Genomic DNA, 23,923 nt, shown 5'->3' with positions numbered 1-23,923 from the left:
GAACCCCTCCGAACCCCTCAAGTAACCTCTGACCGAGTATTTCGAGTAACCCCTGACTGAATAACTCGGGTAACCCCTAACAAAATAACTCGAGTAATCCCTATCACACGGTATGACCTGCTGCACCAAAAAGTTGCTGAAAAATAAATTAATATTAAACTAATTAGGCGCTACTTTGTTCTCATCAATTATATTTCCAATTGTTTCTGGGAAAAATGTACATAAAAGTTCAATTAAGATAAGTTAGTTGCCAGAACCGGTGCTACACCCTACACCAAAGCATGGGCCTTTTCTTTGTCAATTGATTTTGAATTACATGGCTGGAAACATATATAATTTTAATAAGGGTTATCCAAATTTAAATTACAACTAAAATAAGGTCAATTTTAGATTAGTTCATATAATTGAAAATCAAGTGATTAAACACATTCTTAGACTTATATTCGAATATGATCAAATCATGAAAATTAAGGTGAATTAAACAAATCTAAACAAGCATGAAATCTCAATCACTTTTGAGTTGCTCAAGTGAAAATTAAATTCTATGACCAAAATTCCTCCTCTCCTCACGACGAAAATATATATTGGATTGGATTTTGGATTGACTTTGCCTTGGACCAAAGAGAAAGAATTCGACCTCTAAGTTAAAAAAACAATGCTTAATTTTTCAATTTCTGATCTAGTTTGGTCCCTGTATAAAATTGATTTTGGACAGAAACGATTTATAGTTAAAAATTATGTATAAAAAATCTAAAATATGTCAATATCAACTATTATATGGGGGAATTGAAATGATTTCATTTATGAATTGTTTTATACTTCTTATTGAACATTTTATTTTCCGTATTATTAAATAAATGTTTATTTATAGAAAAAAATATATATAAATTGATCGAATAATTGGTTCGGAATATTGGTCTAATATTTAAAATTCCCGATCTCCAATCTGGTTCAAGTTCGATTTAATTTAGTCCAAATCCGGTCCTGATTTGGACCTGCCCCACGGGGCTCTCTTTATCCAAATTTAGGGTTCTTAGTATGGGCGGGCAATTTGAGATTTCTCTGAAAAAAAAATTGAAATTTAAATCTCACTTTTAAAGCTCTGAGAAACAACAAGTAAGCAAGCAAGAAGAAAATGGGGCAAAAGTGGGAAGAACAAGAGCATCACCCAGCAGTAGACAGTTTAGTCACTCTCTTCATCAAAGCTCATCATGATCTCTCTCTTCTTCACTTCAAACTCGACAAAGAATTCCAACAAATTTACCCAGATAATGTTAGTTATTCCCTTCTTTTCTCTCTCATCTAATTTGAACCTTTCTTTAATTTTATTGAAATGGGTACTTAAAATTTTACTTTATTTTTTCTGGGTATGAATTATTTATTGAAATGGGTATACATTTGATGAGCCTTTTTTTTTTTTTTTTTTTTTTTTTTTTTTTTTTTTTATAGAATTGGGTACTTCAATTTATACTTTTTTTGGGTATGAATGATTTGGTGAAATGGGTATAATTTTGATGAGAAATTTCGTAATTTTGTGAATGTTGATTTTTTCAGGCTAATCCTATGAAACTTGTGGGTCGGATTAAGAAAATTCAGGATGAGCTTTCTTCTCTTAAAGATCAATGTCGCCAGCTTCTCACTGCTAAGCAGGTTTCCTTTTTGATTTGATTTTTTTCTTTTAAACCTAATTTTGCAATTAATAGCTTCTTTTCCGTTTAATTGGTTCTGAATTGAAATGGGGTTCTGTTGAATTTTGATTTGATTTGCGTGTGAATAGTTTACCGTGCTTTTGATTGCGATGATTGCTTCCTGTCATCTTATGGATTGTTAATGATTGCTTACTGTCATTTGAATCAAAAATTAAGAAAAATTGTTGGTGAGATTCAATGAATTTATGTATGAATTTCAAATACTCCAATGCAGATGCTTTTTCAAGTATAAGTTAGCTGTGTTCAAGTATGCCATAAATTTTCTAAAAGCCAGTTAATTTGGATTTTTTTTGGTGCCTTTTTTTTGGGGTACAAATTATAGGAGTAAAAGAAGTTTGATAAAAATTGGATTATAAAGCTTGCTGAGTAACTGTAATGCGTGTTGATCAGTTGATGGACTTTATAACTCAAGCTAGAAGTATCGTATCGTGGCCAGAGTTTATACACTGCTATAAGGTATAAACCACCTGGATGTTCGATATAATATGCTCATGGGGATAGATTGGCAATTCACGAATGTTTTTCTACAAATGACGACTTTTTGAAATTGCTTGTAGGTTTATGCATACATGTATTTGATGTTTTCAGCAACATATATATTCATTTGACATGATTTAAGTATGTAGTTACTGAGGCTTTTTATCTTACAGGACTTAATTGATAAGGCGACTTCCATTCTTGTTGGAAACAGAAGCATGGTGCAGCGCATGCAAGCATCTGTTGGAATTCCAGTGACTGATGATTCTGAAGATGCTGCCTTTTCCAGCTTTAATCAGGTCACAATTGCTTATGCTCTATTTCCTAGAGAATAAATATGTTTAAAAAGCTTCTGATATTGTGCAAAAACTAGTGAATGTCTCCATTTCCCTAGACTATTTAGGGTGGAAGCCTCTATATAACCATAGAGGCATTTGGTGGATGTTGATGCTCTGCTATAAACTAAGTACTCTTGCAATGAAAGGTTAATTGTGGAATTTGCTAATAGTACAGGCAGAGAAACATTTTCCTAATATTTTTGCTTTCATTGATTACAGTGTCTAGCTGTGGTTGTGTCAATGTGTTTGTTGTTTCCAATTCCTTCAAGAGTTTACGGTTGTCACTTTTCCAAATGGTGTTTAAAGAATTTACACCACTTGCCAGCAAGCAACCTAAATTAACTTTGCAAATGACGAGCTTTCTTAGTAACTGCTAGCATTAAGCATCTGCTCAGCAGTCCTGAGGGGGTTGAAATGCTTGTCCTTGCTACATTATTTCTCTAGATACTCATAGCTTCTGTGTTTCATATATGCATAGCAACCACCAATAAGCCTAGATGAGCTAACATTATAACCTCTTGATTCATTTGTGCAGATTATCGATGAATGGACCACTCATGTCAGATCAAAAACAGGTATAGACCTTTGAATCTCACAATTCTCAAGTAAACTATTTTTTCCCCCTTATTCACTTTGCAAAGAAGCAAGTGTTGCTAAGTATTTGCTTCCTCTTTCATTTTGAGATTAATGAAAAACTCAGGTTGTTGTTTAATTATTTGTTTCCTTATTTATACATATCCAGTGTGATGCTCAAGTTTATTGGGTTAGGGGAGTTTTTTAAGTAAAAAAAGATTTGTCATACTATGCCAAAAAATGGAGCATGTTTGCCACGTCTCTTCTGATAGGGGAACACTTGCATCCTTTTCTCCACTTACAATTAAACACTAATAGGGATTTTTCAGAACTTCGTTGTTCAAAAGGAACCCATTTCTTGGCAATGTAGCTATTGATGGGGTTATCTCAGAACCAAATTTGAGAACTTGTGGTAATTTTGCAGGAAATGGAGGCAACACTTCCATGCCAGAGGATATCAACGATTTGTTGTTTGCATCAATTGTTCGGAGCAATTAATGGTGTATATTGCTGTAATGAGAGCAAAGGGATCCAGATTAATGACAAAAGTGATCATTTGTACAAATTACAGGCACTTGTTTTCTGCCCTTTTAATAGCTGTCTTGTGTATTTACTTCATGAGTTGATTAGCTTAAACTGGATCCGTTGATTATGGACCTCTTAGGTAAGTTGGTGAGGATTTATGTAGCAAGTGGGTGAGGCAAATAATTAGTATTGCCTAGGTAAATTTTATGAACAGGCTGAGTACGTTGTTGCCCATATATGTGAATAGCTGTATCTTTTGCTCTACTGATCTGTGCACCACAGATTCTGCATTAATTGTTATCAATCTTGCGGTCTTACCCATTTGGACTTTCATGTTTCTTTCAAGTGTTATTTCAATCTCCATGCTTCCCACCTCCCAAGACTTCCATTCTGTAACTCTAGTACTTTGAAGTTTTTAAATTTATCAATCATATGATTATGTTAGACTACCAAGACTAACATAATCATATTAATTACATGGTATGGGCCGAGTTGCTACTAGATGCCTCAATCTCCGAAATTTTTCGATTTTGTGTATTATAGATCATGCACGAAGGTGATTCCCAGGGCTCTCAAAGGGTGAAACTTTTGAAATGCCTTCGTTTTTCTTAGCTTGCCTTTGCACTGGCTTGTCTTAGGCCTTGTCTTGCCTTGCTTCGGCCATAAGGCAAGCCAAGACGCTACCTCAATTGTCAAATTTAAAAGTTTTTGAAGGATGAAATGTTTTTTATGCCTTAACCTTATGCCGATGCCCCATGTTAGGACATGGCTGGGAAGTAGCACAAGGACTTGGGCAAGTTCAGCAACAATGTCCCACACTATTGTGCCTTGACCCTCCCCTAGAATTTTTTAGCACCAAAGGCGCAACACTAACCTTGTTTAGCAGTATATAGGTTTTTTTAGGATATATGATTGAGGGAGGACGAATCAAAGCGATGTAGGGCAAGATTTTCAATAGAAAGCTTCAAAACTTTTTTTTTTTTTTTTTTGACGGCTAATTTATCCTTGAATAGGATTAAAAAAAAAAATACACATCGCTATGAATGCTTAGCAAGTTAGCAGCCGTAAGCCCGCAAGTGTGGCAACTTTTCTAGCACTATGATGCTGTTACTACTTCAAAACTTAATTTAATTTTCAACATGGTTCTTTCTCAATAATCTAAATAGTTAAATAAAATTACCAATTACGTAAGAGAATCAATTACCTACTCATGACAGTCATTAAATGTATGTTCAAGTTGCGTTATATTCATGAGATGTATATTATATGTAATCTATCTTGCTTGATATGCTGGTTTAAAGTTTCAACTTGCTTTCATAATCTGTCATTCTAGCATAAATTTGTCCGCAAGTTACCATCAAAGGCTTTTGTTGGCAGTCTTCGCAGTGCATCCAGCCGATAGCAGAATTAAAACACATTACTGCTTGCCAAATTAGAATACTTAATTTTTCTAGCCTCAGACTGAATTTCCACTTCAGATACACGGAGGCATAAATGTGGCAATGTAACAAGTAAAGCAAAAATCAGGGTCTAGTATTAGTTTTGTCAGAATTCGGTTAATCTGTTTGGATTTTCTGAATACGGAGAGCTTATGTTTATTCAACAGGGAAAAACACACAGGTGAGAAAACATATGGTATAAATAGGCAGACAGCCTACTATAGATTCATCAAGCCGTATTAGTACAGTATTCTCCATCTCGGAATCAAATTTGGTAGCAGTAAGGTCAGTAACTTGTGATCGACAGCACATGTGAATTTTCTCTATAGTCCATTTGAAGCTTGCATCTTATACGAAAGCTACAATGTTGCAACCACATGAAAATTGAAATATGTAACAGCCTAGGATAACACAAAATATACAAGTGAATCTACAATTATAGCTTTACACCAACACCCCCCCCCCCCAAAAAAAAAAAAACCCGAGCCTAGAAGCTGAAAAAAAATGCTGGCAACTAATCATTCGAAGATTACTTGCAGCTCACCATATTACGTATGGCATGCTATTGCTTGATCCAATGATTTTTTTGAGTCAACTGAAGTCAGTATTTCATCATGCCAATGTCACTCTTTTGCCTTTTGCATCCCTAGACTGCAGACAATTTATAAATTATGTAAGTCTTCAATTCACTCAACACGATAAAGTCACAGAAATTGAAGCTCAAGTGTTCGTGTCTCCAACATCAAAGCAAAAGAGTTAAATGTATTAAGTTATTATTCAAGTATGGTATGTTGAAGGATAAAAAAATCAGAAAAAGCATTAGTAAGTTATTGTGGGCAGGAGAGAGAGAGAACGAAAGTATTAAAAAATGAAATGGAGGACTATTAGTGGAGAGGAAAGTATTAAAGTATAGTTACAACTTTCCAAAAATAGGAATGGAGCACTTATTTTATAAAAAAAACGGCTGAAAATAGAAAATGAAGCACTGAATAAAAAAAAAGAGGGAGTAGCAACAAATTCCCAAAAAAAGGAGGGAGTAGCAACAAATTCCCCTTAAGGCATAATCTACCCCAAATATGGATCTTCAGATTTTCAAAGCTGTTAAATTTTGCCTAGAATGATTACATAGGTGTACAAGGCTTTGGCCTAAGAAGTCTTTGAGTGGTGAGAACCATTGAGCCTCAACTCTTAGTATTGTGACTTTTGACTTTCAGCTCTTCCCTAGTTTAATATGAAGAAATTCAATTTTTTAGAAGTGAATGAATCCACATATTTTATCTTTGGGCATCACACAGGCCACTTCACATCTTTGTGAGGAGGAAATTGCCCTGATGTATTCAGTGCATATTATTCTAAGTATTCAATGGTTTGAAATATGAAGCATATTTAAAAACAAACCTGTGCACCAACAGATCTTTTAGCGTCCAAGAATTGGTTATAAATGGCATAAAGTCTCTCTTTCTCAGACTCTGACACTGATGGTTTAGCCTTGGAAGCAATAGACTTTAGCAGCTCATCCGTAATTATAGGTGATTCTCCTGACTTGCCATCATATCCACTGTCAAGAAGCTCCTGAACCGCAGCTAATTGAGCATCTGACAGAAGGGCTTGAAGATCCGCACCACTAAATCCTTCAGTCATATATGCTATTGCGCCCAAATCAACATTATCTGCCAAAGGTAGCTGAGCAAACAAAATGTCAGGTAAATAATTTTGAAAATACTACAGTACATATTTTCACATCAAGAGCTGTATCCCCCAAGTTAACAAACTCTTATCACTAAGGTGTGATATCAACTTCTTCAGCTCAAAGGTGATGCTGAAAAACACACCATATAGCTACCAAAGTATCCTAAGAATAATTACTTGTAAACACCAACTGCATAGAAATTTCACAAAGCAAAGATGCATTTTTCAGCACTACCACCCAGTAGTGATTCTGCAGGGTTGATGTTTGGAAGAGCCACATTGACAAACTCGGTAGGAAACAAACTTTTACTAAAAAGCTAACAGAGGCCAAGGAAAGCAGCCATGTCATTTTCATTTTTTTTTGGGTTGGAATTGTTTTTTTTTTTTTTTGGAGGGTGGGGGGGTGGGGGGGGGGGGGGGTGGGGTGGGAAGGGGGTTTGTGGAAGGAATGTAGACATAATTGGCAAAGTAAAACTCGCACCTGATTGGGTCATGATAACTCTCAAAATGAACTGAAAGAGACCTTAAGCTAAGTAGTACTCTGTATATGTTACACATTGCAATATTCACAAATCACAATTGTATTGCCTAACTGAAATTTAGACATAATAGGAATAAGCATGCTCTTAGTTAGTTGCTCCTTTCCAGGTGCTCAATCACCCATTGCCAGTTGTCTCCTTTTATAATGAGAACAGGTGGAAACCATCTAATTCTTAACCAACCAAAAAGAAGGAATATGCTAATGTTGGAGGGAAGTTGTATGCTCAAGTGCAGAGTTCTTAAGTCAGAAATCCCAAATGCATACCAACTAATCTGAATGATAAAGGTGAGCATATCCCATTCAAAAGAGCTGTATTTAACACGGTTGGAAACTGAACATATATAAACATTGTCTTCTCCTCTTGCTCCCTTGAGTTCCTTCTCTTCATTTGATTTATTCACCAAATTATTAATGCAAAGGAAGAACAGAAGGAAACAGCTCTCAGAAGGGTCGATCCACAACACCATGCATCTCAAGATGATTAAGAATTATGCTTCTGGAAATCAATGGTGACTATGAGTCTATGACAACATACCAGTTTACCACTGCCACTTCCCGTTGAGTTCATGCTGTTAACCCAGAAGTTCCTAAAAGGATGGCTTCTATAACACACCACATTAATCACACGTTCACATCCAACCAATATACTAGAAAGAAAGTATCCTTGGTTTCTCTAATGCTTGCAACATTGTTGTTCTCTCGAGAAACTATTAAAACACCAATATAACAAGACTACTTCAGACAAGTCATTGCTTCTAAATTGTGAGGTTGTGGACTACATTTTCATTTTACTTACTTTCCCTTTATTTGAAAATGAATTTTTACCACCCAAGGCAAAATCTTATAGAAATAGAAGCTGGATAAGTCATCATTCAATTAGGTCATGCCGTAATGCTGGATGTGATCAAATTTCGACCAGAGGAAATCTGATTGCAGTATTTAACTGATGCAGACACAGGTTAGGGGTGAACTAAAAGGGGATAAAAAAGCATATGCACAGAAATGATGAAAAAAATAGCAGCTAGCAATGATAAGCTAAGTGTCCTTTATTTCAATAGATTGTTTAGGCATAGAGGAGACTAAGTGCCCTGGGGTTAGTTGCTTCTCAGGGTTTCATATCCCAAATTGTTAGTTTATTTAATGAATAGACTGAAAATAACGCTATTTACTCTTAGGAGGCTTAAAACAGCCAACTTAGATAGTTTATGTGCCCTGGGGTTAGTTGCTTCTCAGGGTTTTATGTGCACTAATCTTAGCTTTTTATAAGGATTATAAGATGGCTTCAGGTCATGCATGATATTCATTCCACTTAGCAGTAAGTTACATGATTAGAAATGGCAAAGAAAAGTACACAATCATTGAAGGTATAGGTTCAGAATTAAGTAATGGATAATCGGATAACTGGTTACATATTAATACTGCAGATGTAGCAAAGTCAGATATTATACATAACGGATATGGAAACATATCCTTATTTATGCTAATGCCTAGCAGCCTAGGCATGTATTGTACAAATTTTTTTAGCAATAGAATCACTTGTCAACAGGGGGGAAAAATTAAAGCTTTAACGAAAATCCTCCCAGAAAAGTCTATTTTTTGTTTATATCAACTTATAGGGGTAAGGTGTTGTAAATATGTCCTCCCAAGCAAGGACCAGATCCATATTGGTTGGTGATGGGGTTGGTGTCACAGTACAGCAAAGTTACCAACTTTATGAATGTCAGCAAAGCACTCGGAAGTCAGGAATGTTTCTCTGACTAGTATTACATGGTAATACCCCCCTCCCCCCCACCCACTCACAGAAGTCACACTCCCCACAATCAAAGATTTAGAATCTCAAGTAGCAATCTATGTCAGTAAACATTAGCATTCATTAGGCTTAAGACTAGGAGCCTAGTTGTAACATCGCATTCAGATTGTGGTAGAGGAAGAGCTTGTAGTAAATTTTGATGAGGAAAATTCTTGATGTAACTTTGTAATTGTGGTCATTTTCTAATGTCACCCCTATGCTCTTATCCCTCCCTGAAATATCTAAATTGGACAGCTAAAAGCCTAAAAGTGTTATGTTAAGCCGACAGATTAGCCCAATTCCTCTGTATCTTCCCTAGAGAACAATTTGGTAAAGCCCCAGCTTCCTTAGCCCATGAAGCTAGCAGCATCACTTTAACCCAAAGCAAACCACACCGGATAGTAACATCCTTTAAAATTTGACCATTTCAGCTAACCACATCGGATAGTAATACGACTAACATCATTAAAAATTCGACCATTTCGTTCTAACCAAACACACCACAAGATTGCCATCGCTGCATTACGCCAAAGCAACTTTTTCTCCTTCACTCCAAAACCCACAAATTGAATATGTAGTCACTCCTGAATGTTCGACAAGCACACCAAATAGTTTTTCAAAGATAGCTAGCCAGTTCACCGAGAAGGAAAACATGTGAGCAGCACTCACTATTAGCTCGACACAGAAAGCATATATTTAGTGAGATGCCAACTTTGGTCTATGGTTTGAAGTATATCACTATTCATGCTGATCCTTCCCAAAGCTACAGTCCATACCAGTGATTAAAAAGGGCACACCTAGGTGCTGAGGAGCAGGGCCTATGATTTCAGCAAGGCGCACAGGACAGAGCAGCTTGAGGATCACAACTTTTATGTTTCCAGATCTTCTATTCACTTTTTCTTATAAGCGCCCAACTTCAATGAGGCACAGGGAAACCCATTGGTGTGGTTAGAGCCTTTTTATACATTTATCCATGCAAAAGCTCTCAACTTAAGAAAGAATTTCACTTTCTAGATGAAATTTGATAGTGGAATGCAGGATATTTAGGGGGACAATTCAAACATTTGAGGAAGGACTTACAAGAAACAACGCCAAGCAAATCTCCCAAACACAATAGTATCATCAGCGCCCATTAATTGGTTAGGCAAGTGGTCACACATAGAAATGAGTTCCTCCAACTCTTGATCATGGGGGGCTCTAGTAAACTGCTAATCCCAACCATTCCCACAGAAGAAATTTGAAACTGGAGCATTACGGTATTACGCAACATATATTAGCAGTAAAGTAGTGGAAAACAGGCACCTTAAAGGCTGCTCTCCGATCCATAGATCTTTCCAAAATTAAAATTGCTTTCCTTTGAAATATATATCCAAGGACAGTTGTGAATCAGTTGGACAACACTTTAAACATTCCATGTTCCCACCCACTTCACACCATCCGTACAAAATTCGTATTTGGGGTCATCATATATACAACATTGTACTTGTATTTAAAAACTAAAGGAAAGGAATTAATAAAACCCCAAACCCTCTTTATATTCTATATAACTTCTCCAGATGTCCATGATTTTTTTCCTCGTTCCTTTTCTACTCTAGTACTTTTGAACTAATTTTTTATTTTTAAAATCTTAAAATAACAAATAACTTGATGCTAGTAATTTTTCCATCCAATTAAATGAGTTTTTGAATAGTTGGCGATTACAATGGAAAGGGCGGGAAAAGTGGGTAGCTTTTCAGGACATAAATACAGGTTACATCAGGAAATCTCTGTTGCTTTTGAATTATGATAATTTAAACCACCTACCTATTGCCTTATAATCCACAGAACAGTTAAAATATTAAGGAGAATTAATTTCAGATCTGAAAAACTCAAAACCATGATTAAAAACACTTACCTTCCTTGAGAGAACTCTAAGAATATCTGATCTTTCATGCAAAGAAGGAAAATCACAGAAAAGTAGGCGATCCAGTCGACCAGGTCGTAACAAAGCAGCATCAAGTAAATCAGGCCTACTGCTTGACAAGAAATACATTCACATCAAATTTTACACACGAACCAAAAAGAAAAAGAAAAAAGTGTATGTTATGAACTAACATAACTAGACATAATCATGGCCAAATTAACAGAAGAAGATGATGATGGTGATTAATAATCTGGGAAACAGAACAAGTGATCAATAATTATAAGCTTTTAAGTGGCTTGTTTCACTCCCAAGGCTAAACAAAACTAAGATAACAACTCAACAATCTGAATATCTTTCTCATTACTCTCCTTGATTTACAGCACTTTGATTCTCTTTTTTCTCACTTTTAACTTTTTGCCTTTTTCCTCAAGCTTCTTAAAAGGTTGGTTCATTACAGCATATAGCGACTTAATTTTACACATGGTTCACCTTCCCAATGACTGTTAACCCCTAAAAACTCCTCACTCTCCTCCCTAAACTAGATAAAATTGATCTTTTCACATTTTAACATGCCCCCTAGTGTTACATAAGCTTAGAAATAGCCTCTCTTCTCATCAAACATCAAGCCATAGTAACATAAATCCACTTAACCAATGCATGAAGAAATTCCAATCCGCACTAGTTGTCGCTGTGGATCTAAATTAACTGCAGACGTGATAGAAGTAGCTAGTGTATAAACATAGACCACACATTACAGAGTATAGATTTTAAAGCAAATTCCATTACAAAGTACGGTATATCTGTAGATATCGAGGAGTGAATACATTACAAACCTTGTTGCGGCAAAAACAAATACACCAGTTAAGACTTCTACACCATCCAATTCAGTTAAAAACTGCAATACAATGAGAAAGAGTTTGCTGATGTCAGAAAAAGCAAAGCAAATTTAACTTTCACATAACAGAAACAGACCAACATATTTCAATAGCATGAAAACATACCTGATTAACAACACGATCAGTGACTCCAGTGTTATCATGTCCTCTCTTAGGGGCAATGGAGTCAAATTCATCAAAGAATAGAAGGCATGGAGCAGCAGCAGCAGCTTTAGAAAACACATCTCGAACCTGAAAGAAAGTGAAACCATTAGAAAAAGTAAGAAGGAACACACAGACAGAGTACAGAAATCAACAAGATGAAGTTCATAATAATAGCACACATAATGATGATTGGTAATAAAAAAATAAAAAAAAAATTAAATCAAGTAAAAGCAGCATATTCCCTAGCAATTCAATTTGGAAGAACCTAGTGATAGAAAAAAGTATGAATGGAAAGCTTTCTCTACACTGCTAACAATTGTAAGAATGATGGTAGGTAAAGTATGCTACTGTATGACAAGTAGCGCAAGTGTGTTGCTCTTTCAATCCAATACATAACAATAAAAATTTATCCAGTCCAATAAGATTAATCATCAGACATAATAATGTTAATTTCAGTCACGATAGCTGTACACATATTAATATTTCCAAAGGATGCAAGTACAGACAGAATCAAGTTGATAAATAAATCAAATAGAAAAATCAAAGATAACTTCCACAAGAAAAGTAACCAAAAATTATTAAAAGTTGCTTTGTATTATATTCACCATATTCAGGAAAGCTGATCAACAGCTGGCGAGGAAAGAAAAGGAAAATAAAAGTATTTGTTGTTCTTACAGCTTGTTCAGATGCACCAATGTATTTGTTAAGCAGCTCAGGCCCTTTTATCGATATAAATCTGAGAGAAGAAGCAGCAGCAGCAGCCCCAACAAAGTGGGTCTTTCCACAGCCAGGAGGGCCATATAACAGAACGTTTGAGCGCATTCTTAAAGGAGATTTACCAAATATATGTGGAAATTTTGAAGGTAGTTCAATCATCTGTTAACAAGCATGGAAACAAAGAAATGAGATTCACTGGAAGCATTTAAATAAAGATGCTTCAATATTGTTAGTAGCAGATAAATAATTGCATAATGGCAGGTGACAATGCTCTCTATAGCTGCTCAGATAAAACAAAAATAGCCCAAAAGGTTGCAAATGCCTTATCACAATCAATAACCATTAAAGCAAAAGCAAAAGGGCAGTTCAAAGCAAAACTTCCATAATAATGACAAATTTCTATACACAAGGGGCATCACACAATGGCCTATCTACATCAATAATAAAAGAAAATTTTGCAAGAAAGTACCTTCTGAAACATAGTTAGTGAAATAGCAGCTCTTGTCTATATTATAAAGAATTTGTGAGAAAAGTAACAAGCACAACCAAGTTTTTTGAAAAATGGAATCTTTTTAGCAGAATCTGGCCAAAAATTCAAACTTTAGGTCATTGAACCTCATTTTATCCATCCTTTGTGTGTGTGTCACACACTCATTCATTTTTTTACTCTACACAGAATTCACCCATTTTCCTTATGATCTTATTCCTTCTACAGCTGATCTTCACATCTACTTATTAACAAAGAATAAAATCAGATCCAGTGATAAGGATTAGCAGGTCCAAATGTTTTTATTTAATGAATTTCCATCTTTCAGTGTGATGATATCCATATTACTGAGCAAATCTCACTTGCTCTATACTTCCTTGTGTCAGAAGACACTTCCTTATCCAATAACTGCGGTTTGAGATTCTGCTCAACTATATTTTCCTGAGGTCTAGTTTTTCTGGTACCATAAGACCATATTTACGCAATAACTTTGCAAGAACAATACCAATTGTGGATTTCGGTGCTCATTTTATTTCTTATTTCTGAGCAAATACAATTGCAGTTTCTTCTTTAGGGCTTGATATTGATTTGATTTATCCTCTTCCCCTGTAGCTAATCAATGTAAAATGTAAACATCTCTGATTTGCAAGATCTAATATTACATATACTATTTACATATATTAAGATTATAATTTGGTTTAGAAGTTGTTGATTGAATCAACATTGGTATCTGTATCTTGGTTAATCATGGCTTAAAGGAAGGGTAAATATTTGGGCTAGTTCATTTATATTGTTCAATCTTTTGGGTTGGTTGATGATTGTCATGACACTCAAACTGTTCTTTACGGGCATTTGATGAGTGGGAGTGTAGATGCAGAAGAAGAAAAAAGATAAGATAAAAGAGAGATGGTGGAAAAGATGGAGGAGGTAGAGAAGAACTGAGGTTGAAAGGAAAAGGAACAACGTCGAAGGACAAGGAAGAAAGACAGAAGGGGTTGAAGAACAGAGTGTAAGTCTTGCAGATAGATTATTTGGAATATATGAAGTCAATAGCTTGAAATTTGACTTTTTGGCCCAATTCTGGCTAAAAGGTTTCATTTTTAAGAGATATTGCTTAATGAGGTAATTCTCAAAACAGTGATGTTCCACAAAATTCTATAAGGTATTTTGTGACAGATTTTCTTTAATCCTTATTACAATGGCACGTCTAAGCTACAAGCATTAAAAGGTTAATTTTGGAATAATTGTCAGTGAACTCGAAAAAAGTGATGGATGAATCACATGCTTTTAAAAGCTTCAGAGTATCTAAAACATCCAACTGAAGATGTCAAAATATGTAGTATACAGTAACAAAATTCAAATTTTGTCATAAAATATGCTGTATAGGGATTGAAAACATCAAATCTTATAATTTGAAGCATAGTTATTATGCTAGAGCACAAGTTTTGAGGTGCTCTATGGAAGCAGTTATCGTAGTGTCCACAACTGTCAGTTTTCTTTGTCTTTAATTAAGTAATTGACACAAAATCAGGTGGATAGTATATGAAATCAAAAGATTCGCCCTAAATAACGTGACTCACTATTCCGTAAAACTTAGTCCTGGATCATCAAGTTTCACATTCTGTACTAGGATCAGATAAGCATTGTCAAATGTTAAGACACCAAGGACTCCACATGAACTTACATCTCATAATTAGCCAAAAGCTACAAGGATTAGGGTGAAAACATTCACCTCTTTGACGGCATCACGAACATCGCTGAGACCACCAATATCTTCCCAACCAACACGACCACCTTCAGATGGTGACTTGGTGATATCACGCATGGAAACTGGAAGAAAATCTTGCCTAGCTTGTGCAAAGTCATCTGCAATTAAGCTCGGGTTTACCCTATCCACTGCCTCTTGAGAAGGTAAAAAACGACCAATAGCAGCATGAACACTCCTATCAACTAATATACCCTGCAATGAAGCAATTAGTTCTTAAGATGCGAAAATATAATGCAAGGCTGGAAGCCTGAAACCCACAAGAAAAAGGAATAGTAAATGACAAGTCAAAATTAAAATTTGACAGCTAAAGTTTGTGGCTCCAAGTCTGGATACAGAATTGTCCAATAAGTGATATACACAATAAGGCAAATTCTCTTTTTCCTTTTCGCTCTACGGAGGAGGGAGTGGGGGGGGGGCTTGGAACTTAACAGCCTTTAGTTGGTACATTTAAGAAGCAAGCGTCTGATAAAAACAATTCCGAAGATAGAAGCACTCTGATGAAAGATGAATTCTGATAAGCTCAAATTGTATGGCAAGGAAAGAAAGAATCCTTAAATGGATCAGTGGCAATATCATAGCCAACTAATAAGCACATACTTTAAAGAAGAGGAAAAACCAAGTGCCCTGGGAAAGCAAATGAAGCACATCATGTCAGATATGCTACCACATCACAGTAACCCATAGCTTACCTGCTTTCTTGCCAATCATTAGCTCTAACTATTTGAGTTACCAATTTCACTCTTAAACAAACTAGATATCTATCATCAATCTTGTCATCTGTGGCATATGGACAAGAACTAATTTTGTTCATGGATCACTGGACAAGCTTGATAAGCATAATGTTCTGCAATTTACATTTTTAATCACATAATAAAGGTGTTTATACAAAATGTGTATTACCAGATCATATGCATCATATCCATCACATTTTGAGGCTACATCTAGTAACACATCCTCTGAACATTGTAAGGAACGTTTCTGAATTTCATGCCTCAAGATAGCCAGACGTTCCGAGGCAGAAGGAGCAGGAAGTTGTATGTGAAAATCGAACCTCCCTGATAGTTTTAAATATCCAAACATAAGAATCGAGGTACCAAATGAAACATAAAAAATAAAATAAAATAAAAAAGGAACAACATATTCCAATATATAAAATTTCGTTCAACAGAAAATGGAATTAACCTGAGGACCTCAATGACTGAGGTATGTTATCCAGCTCACGAACACAAGCTATAAATGCTAAAGGACCAAGGCTACATGACTGCTTCCTCTTCTCCTATTCAAAAAGAAATAAAACAGAAAACAAAAGAAGTTAGCCCAAAAGCTAGGCTTCATTGTCAACAAGATAAGAAACTCATTCTCTTCGTCCCCGGTGCATAGGGACGATCCCCGTTGCTGGAGGGACGCATTAGTGTAAAATGAATTTATCAAAGGCATCTTCAGTTAGGGAAAAATCTATTTAAAATTAAGCACTTATGGGATTTACTTTAAGCATGCATACCAACCTACCGAGTCTTTTTACTACTCTGTATGTACTAGCTTGTTTTATTGCTTTCTACTGTGGTATTTAACTCTCTTCAGCATGAACTTATGGTACATGTTTTGAATATGAGTTGCTTTTATAACTGAATAATCAAGCAAATCACCCTCTATAACCTAAATGCTCATTTAACACTTCAAGTATTTACTACGTCCTCACAAGCTACCGTAGAATGATCAATCATTAAAAGTTAGATAACCAGCAGATATACATTACCCCATATTCATCCATGATCCCAGTGATGAATTCCGTAAGCACAACCACAGAGGCAGAGGGTTGAGATCCTTCAGCATCACTCGAGGATGTAATAATGCTATCAAGATCATCAAATATGATGACAGATGGTGCATTATCCAGGGCATCTGACAGATAGTCACACAGCATTTGGCGGATCGACGTGACTTTTTCTACAGCCAATGTTGAGCAGGGTATGAAAACACTGAAACATGAACCTCAATAAGTTTTATGCTCTAAGAAGAGAGGCTGATAACCAAAGCAGCAATATATGTTTAGAAAAGGAGGAATCTCTTAAGAAGTTTTAGAGGGGGAAAAAGAGAGGGGGGAGGGGGGGGGATATTCAGAGACTAATACTGAATCCAGAAGAGTTGCATCAGAGTTCTAATGAAAATGCATACGTATGGACCAAGATGTCTTTGTTTTCTTCCAGGGATTTGGCAGCAGCTGAAGCTAAGACTGTTTTTCCAGAACCCTGGAAATCAGATAACAAGCTCAGTCAAGCACAAGCTGAAAAACTAAATATTATCAGATGCAAGAATATCATGACCAACTATCTCACTTTTAAAATGATAAGCTTTATGGATCTGTTTATCAAATAATCAACCAAATACAGCTCTTTAATTCCCATATTTTCCTCTAGAGCTCTGTTCTTACATTTGCATGCTTTCTATCTACCCCCAATGCCATAAATGAGGCTCAGCCTAAGAGGGGTGAAGAAGGGTTCAAATGTACACAGCTTCACCCGTACAAATTGCAAATAGGCTTTTCAAGTCTAGCCCTTACAATTGTAAAGAGCTGTTTCCAGTAGATCTAAATCAAAAAGATGACTAGAAAGAGTTATTTCTTATAATATGGAAAAAAGAAGTGCAACACCACTTAAGAGAAGATGCTCTTAGTGCATGGGATGAAAAAAAATAATATAATCCTTCAGTAACAATGATCAATCAAACTGGAGCCTTATCCTGAAAAAGAATATTTTTTTTAAGCCCCTTTTCTCCCAATGTGCACAGATGAGAAATCAAGCTTCTATTACCAAGGAAGGAAATGAGAGTAATCCTCCAGCATCAATACATGAAATGCATAAAACAAAGAAAATAAAGAACTCCTGTTATGCGAGAGATCACATGGAAGTGTTTTCAATAAGGGTCTGTCTAGAATTCTGTGTAAATGTCAGTCTAAATTTCTGTGTCAATGTCATTGGTGTTAACTGAAGAGGAAATAAATAACTTTTTTTCTGCCATATTGTTTCTTATCATTTACTTTTACAGAAATAGACAAGAGGTTGCATGTTGAACAGCACAAACTTACAGGAGGACCATACACTAGAACATGACCAGGTAATGGAAGGTTGAGATTACTAAGCCATGTCCCACAGGTAGGAGATAACAGCAGTGTCAACCCTGGAAAGAGAATATTTACAATTAGTAAACACTGAAAGAACAACTTAGCTCGTCTGGCATAAAGCAAATTAATTTAACACAGTTTGCTGCCTTAGATAACACTTTCGATACAATCCTGTGAATTGAGCAAAAAAAATCACAATAATACCAGGAAGCTAATAAAACAAGGAAACAGAGCAAACTAGAAGATAGTAATTTTGGAGACTACAAAAGTTCTACTAATCTCTTTAAACTGCTAAAAGTCTAAAGCCAAACACCGCCCTGATGATCTTCTTACATACAGTTAAAGACCCTATATATAAAGTGATGTACATAAATGTGTATCAGATAAAGAAGTACCTACTATTAATGACATCTGAAGCTGCAATACCCATCCAACTCAAAGAAGAGATAGTTGAAGTGGTGTTTTGGTTGAAGACACGGTTTTTGCAAGTATCATAAGACACAAAACTGTCCATGCTCAGATTTTCAGAAAGTATCCTCAAAACATCATTTACCCTAGTGACCTGATCTCCCATTGCGAGCTCATAAGCACTATACTTTTGAGCAGGCACAGATCCACCAGAGGCGTTTAACACATACAAGATCTCATTTACTGATTGTACCATCATTTTTGCATCCGTTAAATTGTCAGTTGATGACTGCCATTTATCACCAGACACATAACTGCTAGTTGTCAATTTGAAGCGAAGAAAAGTTGTAGGACCCAAAACCAATGAAGTAGCCTTTACTCCAGCCATTGAAGTAATACCATGAAACTGAGCTTCTATCCATGAATAGAGGAGGCCCTTCAATCTCTCTTTAGCATTAAAAGGGAAACCACTCTCCTTATTTGCAGTATCAGCTAATCCATCAAAAAGAGTAGAGATAAGCTCCTCTTGTGAAGTGCAATCTAGTCCACCCATGTCACGCAAAGACTGATGAAGTGAAGGTTTATCTTCTTGGACAAGACTGTCATCAAGCACCTCTGCACCATTTTGTTGAGGATCTTGGCTGTTTTTGTACGGCATAAACTGACTTGGGGAGAGGGAAAATGAAGGAGCATCTTTCTTCAGATGATTAGAATATCTTTGCATATAGATCCCTGCAATAACAACAATTTTTCCAAAATACTCAGTACAATGCATACAAAGTGCAGCCGCTAATTGAAAGAAAAAAAAATAAAATTCCCTACAGACTATTGCCGTAGTGAAGAATGCATACTCTGGCTTTTATTGAAATTTAAAACAATGGACATATACCACAAACAACAGCCATGAAAAAACAAACTTAACTTACTTTATCAAGGCATTTATTCAAGCCATATTATGGCTTTTTGATACTCTCTAGTCTCTGCGCATAGCTAGCAATTATATACAAATAAATTTGAACATAAGGAGTATATGTTAAAGTAATTGTGACAATGTGTAATCAAATTATATCAACACATCGATGAAAAGCCAATTCCAAGATATCCAAAGATATTTAAATTCCTCGAACATATAGGCATATCCAGAATAAGGGCATGAATGTTAATACAAAAGACAGCTAAGAGCAGAGTAGATATTATTCATCATATTTACAACAAACATACTGCAATAAAATCTAAACTTACTTTGTAAATGTCTGCAACACAGTTTGCTTGGTAATAAACCATCATACTACAATCCTAAAAACAAAACTAATTTCCTGAACCACAAAATGCTGCAAAGGTCAAGAAGGCAATCACTTTCACGCCTATCCACCAATAAAATGCTTTAGGAAGGAAACAACTTAAATACACCCATCCTTAAGAAGTTCAGCAATGAAAATTCCCTCACTTAGTTCTCAGCATTATAGCAAAACAATCGCAAGAAAACACTTTGTGTATTGAGTATTAACAATTACAGACTTGATAAATATGCCTAAATGTGAAACATAGCACTATAAAGTGAGTTACCCAATACCAGAGAGGTGACATACATGAGTGAAAGCTTACTCTCAGATAGCGACACAATGATTGAGAAATCATGATGTGTCCTTTAGCAACAGACTCAGAGAACACAAGACGAACTATAACGTAACGAGATTTACTCTCCTCTGATGATGGCTGCTTCCTCTGACTATTATTTCCAGTATTCTCCACTTTCATCTTTGAAGGTTGTCTAGGCAATATGACAACTACATGAAGAGAGTCAAACAAAAAGATTTTGGCTGTTTCTGGATGAATTAAAACAATAGTTGTTAGCTCAATCCCCACATTCCCTCCTTTTAAATGGCTATCATGGATCAACCTATTTTTTGGATCTTGAACACGCAAAAGCATCTTTTGGAAAGAATTAGATCCATCTAATGATTTCAAACTGGAGTCTTCGCACTGGTCAGCAGATTTTCTACGCCTCTTTGGTGCAACAGCAACTTCAGCTCCTGGCACAAGTTGTACTGCAATAATATTGCACAATAAGCAATTAGTATCATGAAATAGAAATGTCAGATTTCTTTTATCTTAAGGTTCAGATAGAAAAGAAAACTGAGGAGGCAGACAAAGATCTACACACACATAAAAACTGATCAAATAAGAAAATCATACCTACTGATTATGAAATGTTAATATCTCATAAGCACACACAGACACAAAAAAAAAAAAAAAAAAAAAATAAACAAACAAACACACACACACACACACACACAGAGAGAGAGAGAGAGAGCTATCAAGGAAAATTGAAAGTAATAAAAAATACTCCTACTGTCTTACACCATTTAAGCCAAAAGTAATATGCAATATAATATCTTTGCATGGAAAAGAGGATTTATATTCATTGCTATGACTATTGCAATACACACAACAATGAAGCGGTGTATAACAGTACTGTCTTACCACGTACTAAAGAAAAAGTTAATAAAACTACAGATATTAGTTATAAGTTATATGTTCGTCATCCAGATAAACGAACAGGTGTTATAAGCATTAAAAGAATCGAGCCAGAATTGCTAGAAACAAAGGAAATCCGGGCAAAGTCCATGAGGTTTTAAATATTCTAAATTGATTGCAAGTTTTAACAAAAAATAAAAACCAGTTTTAAATTTCTAGATTGATTAACTTAACATGGCAGAAAGTTTCCACTACAATCATTAGGTTTACAAACAGTTCCTCACTTATACCAAACATCTTAAATCCGAAGACTAACCTAATCATAAAATCAATATCGTTATAGAGCATATTCAATCATCAAATAGTTCAATTCCACAAATCTGCAACATGCAGAAGCACAATATAGACCCAAAGTAGGCAAAGAACCCGTAATCTCTTACCCACAGTTCTATCAGGCAACAATGATACCACGGTAAAGGTAACAATTCGATGGCCATGCAACCACAAAGGAAATGTCATGTTTCCTTGGATAATGCGTACCTATTAAACCACAAGACATTTTTTTATAAGCCCCTAATTAAGAAAATGAAAAACACGGTAGATTAATGGATATAACCAGTTACAGTGAAGAAGTTTGTTCATAACAGAATAACGATATAGCACTTTACAAGATTAATCTGAATAGTTTTAGATCATCAGATGTGCTCAGATACAATAAGTAAAGAACAAAAAATAAAATATAAATCACTGCCAGCTGTGGCATGAAATCTTGTGACTGAAGAGCAACTCTCATTGACTTCACAATCCACATATACTCAATCAACACTAGGTCTGGTTTCTCTAAGTAGTGTATGACCCTAGAATAGCAGTAGCTCAGACCTTGATACAGCAATTATACATCAGGAATAGATGAATATCAGTCAAAAGTCAAACGGCACAATTTCAAGATGGCCAAGGACATATTTTACAGCTTCTTCACTGCAAAAGAACAGGTTTTTTTCCACAAGTCCACAACACATTCCAGCTTGTAATGGCTAGTGGTAAATTGGTATTAGCTTTGTTGAATGCATTTGATACATATGGTGAAATTCACGTACATTGGGTAGAATGTTCAGCAACCAAGCAAAAGAGAGCACAAAAGTGACCCTCGTATATTAATAATGGTGAAACGAATCTCATGGCCAAGTGTTTCCTTTTGTATTTTGCTTGGTAATCTATAAGCAGGTTCACTCCTACAGTCCTACTGAGGCAGTAAAGCTCATTCAATATACTAAACGATAAAAACTCTAACTATGCAGTCAATACAAAACCAGTTAATTATCATGAAAAAACCCAGTAAACAAAACAAGAGGTGGAAAGACCTGATTCAAGATAGCAGCCTCGGCACTTTGAGCATTGAGCTCAACAACTTCCCAGTCATCTTCAGTAAGGGGTTCGATTGTGACAAGGCTAGCCTTGGGCACATTAGGAAGAGCTCTAACTTGCACAATTGTTCCATCCGGTAAACCAATACAAGCAGCAAATTCTTGAGCTATCTACAATAAACATTAAAACTTAGTACAATTTACTAAACAATTTTCCATACATGCAAAATACAAATTTCAAGGCAAACCATAATACATTTCGACAAAAATCCGAAACAATAATCAACAAATTCAAGTTTCCTAACAGCTCAGTTAAAAATCCTCATCTTTTTGCCTGGATTCATCATCGCTCAAAGATTTTGACAAGTTCAATGAAATCCATTTTTTTTTTCTTCTTTGCTGGTAATTAATCATAGTAATTCACCAAATTAAGCAGAATCAACCCAAAAAAAACGAAAAATTGCAGCTAAATTGCGAAAAATATCAGCAGATTAAAGCAAATAATTAATATACTGAAGAAATTAAAGTCAAAATTGAATCCAGTTTTTTCTCTTTGCTCATATTTAGAAGGCACAAAATCATAGTAAGCCATAATTAAGTAGAATCAGCCCAAAAAAGGAAAATTTGCAGGTAAATTCCGAAAAAAAATAAACAATTGGAACAATATTTCAAACATAATCCAGAAATTGAAGAGAATAAAATCAAATCAAAATTAAATACAAGTATTTCTCTTTGCTCGTATTTAAAGCACAATATCATCCTAAAGTCATCATATTAAGCAACATCAGCCAACCAAACCGAAAATTCGCAGATGAATTCCAACATAATCGAAATATTTATGAGGTAAAAATAAAAAATGAATCCAATCCAACGGCGCAAAATCATCCTAAATCATCAAACTAAGCAGAATCAACCAAAAATTCCAGATAAAATTCAGAAAAATATCATCAAATTAGAACAAAACTCCGAACAAAATCGTAAATTTGATGAAATTAAAATCAAAAAAAGGAGAGAAAAAAACCTCGATGGCAGGAGAAGAGGAGGAAGAACCGCACCAAGCGACATGCCAAAGACGGTCAACGGAGAGAGAACGAAGCTGAAGAGGGAGAAAGTGAGGAAGATGGTGGTCAGGATGAGTGGATTCTAGGGTTTGGAGGAGAGAGAGTGGGAGTGAGACATGGCAGTTCTCTACTCCCGCCACTGCTCGTACTTCCAACTCCATTGATGATTTTCTTTCTATTGCCTCTTTCTGTGTGTGTTTGTCCTTCACTTTCTTTCACTCTATTTCACACTATCCCATTGTGTTTTGTACTCGTAATTTGATTGCATATATTTGTCTATCGGGGCGTTTGTCAGGTGGAATGGGAATTTGGGGATATAAAGCAGGTGAAACGCTAAACATCGCCCGCAATTTATCATATAAAGCCCACAAATATGTTATGATTTGACCATTATGCCCTTTTTCTAAAATTGAAATAATCTCGGTGTAAAAAATGTGGAGCCGTACTGGCTCGCCGGGGGAGACCGGATGGCAGGCCGGAGATGCGGGGGACGCCG

The 23,923-nt window shown here is 35.6% G+C and overlaps 2 protein-coding genes across 3 annotated transcripts; one reads left to right on the top strand and one right to left on the bottom strand.

Moving 5' to 3' along the window:
* The first annotated feature begins 971 nt into the window (after positions 1-971).
* On the top strand, positions 972-3,952 carry LOC110712225. The gene is made up of 5 exons (XM_021890685.1): positions 972-1,273; positions 1,555-1,650; positions 2,360-2,485; positions 3,060-3,099; positions 3,522-3,952. The coding sequence occupies exons 1-5, from the start codon at positions 1,136-1,138 to the stop codon at positions 3,593-3,595; spliced, it is 474 nt and encodes a 157-aa protein (XP_021746377.1). The 5' UTR covers positions 972-1,135; the 3' UTR covers positions 3,596-3,952.
* A 1,182-nt stretch (positions 3,953-5,134) lies between these two features.
* On the bottom strand, positions 5,135-23,687 carry LOC110712267 (peroxisome biogenesis protein 1-like). 2 transcript variants are annotated; one of them, XM_021890728.1, is made up of 17 exons: positions 23,388-23,687; positions 22,364-22,537; positions 21,443-21,542; positions 20,114-20,572; positions 18,516-19,256; positions 18,081-18,172; positions 17,171-17,244; positions 16,752-16,974; positions 16,178-16,271; positions 15,896-16,050; positions 14,960-15,187; positions 12,699-12,899; positions 11,985-12,110; positions 11,817-11,878; positions 10,975-11,092; positions 6,460-6,744; positions 5,135-5,712 (listed from the first exon to the last, which is right to left on the bottom strand). In XM_021890728.1, exons 1-17 carry the CDS (start codon positions 23,586-23,588, stop codon positions 5,674-5,676), a joined length of 3,372 nt encoding a protein of 1,123 aa, XP_021746420.1. In that variant the 5' UTR covers positions 23,589-23,687; the 3' UTR covers positions 5,135-5,673. The 2 variants fall into 2 exon arrangements, with proteins under 2 accessions (XP_021746420.1, XP_021746421.1); XM_021890729.1 differs by lacking the exons at positions 21,443-21,542; positions 23,388-23,687 and having other exon boundaries at positions 22,364-22,452.
* Positions 23,688-23,923: the final 236 nt, after the last annotated feature.

The sequence above is a fragment of the Chenopodium quinoa genome, unplaced genomic scaffold (assembly GCF_001683475.1).
Source record: "Chenopodium quinoa cultivar QQ74 unplaced genomic scaffold, ASM168347v1, whole genome shotgun sequence".
Classification (NCBI taxonomy): Eukaryota; Viridiplantae; Streptophyta; class Magnoliopsida; order Caryophyllales; family Amaranthaceae; genus Chenopodium; species Chenopodium quinoa.
Note: the sequence above shows the minus strand (reverse complement) of the source record. Positions and strands in the feature narration are given on the sequence as shown.

What these genes read in the sequence shown, in the direction of transcription:
- LOC110712225 (XM_021890685.1), top strand. Translation starts at nt 1,136, where the DNA reads ATGGGGCAAAAGTGGGAAGAACAAGAGCATCACCCAGCAGTAGACAGT. An exon ending in AGCTTCTCACTGCTAAGCAG is followed by an intron (nt 1,651 to 2,359) that starts GTTTCCTTTTTG and finishes TTTATCTTACAG; the next exon opens with GACTTAATTGATAAGGCGAC. An exon ending in TCATGTCAGATCAAAAACAG is followed by an intron (nt 3,100 to 3,521) that starts GTATAGACCTTT and finishes GTAATTTTGCAG; the next exon opens with GAAATGGAGGCAACACTTCC.
- LOC110712267 (XM_021890728.1), bottom strand. Translation starts at nt 23,588, where the DNA reads ATGGAGTTGGAAGTACGAGCAGTGGCGGGAGTAGAGAACTGCCATGTC. An exon ending in GTTGCCTGATAGAACTGTGG is followed by an intron (nt 20,573 to 21,442) that starts GTAAGAGATTAC and finishes ATATTATTGCAG; the next exon opens with TACAACTTGTGCCAGGAGCT. An exon ending in AGCTTCAGATGTCATTAATA is followed by an intron (nt 18,173 to 18,515) that starts GTAGGTACTTCT and finishes TTCTCTTTCCAG; the next exon opens with GGTTGACACTGCTGTTATCT.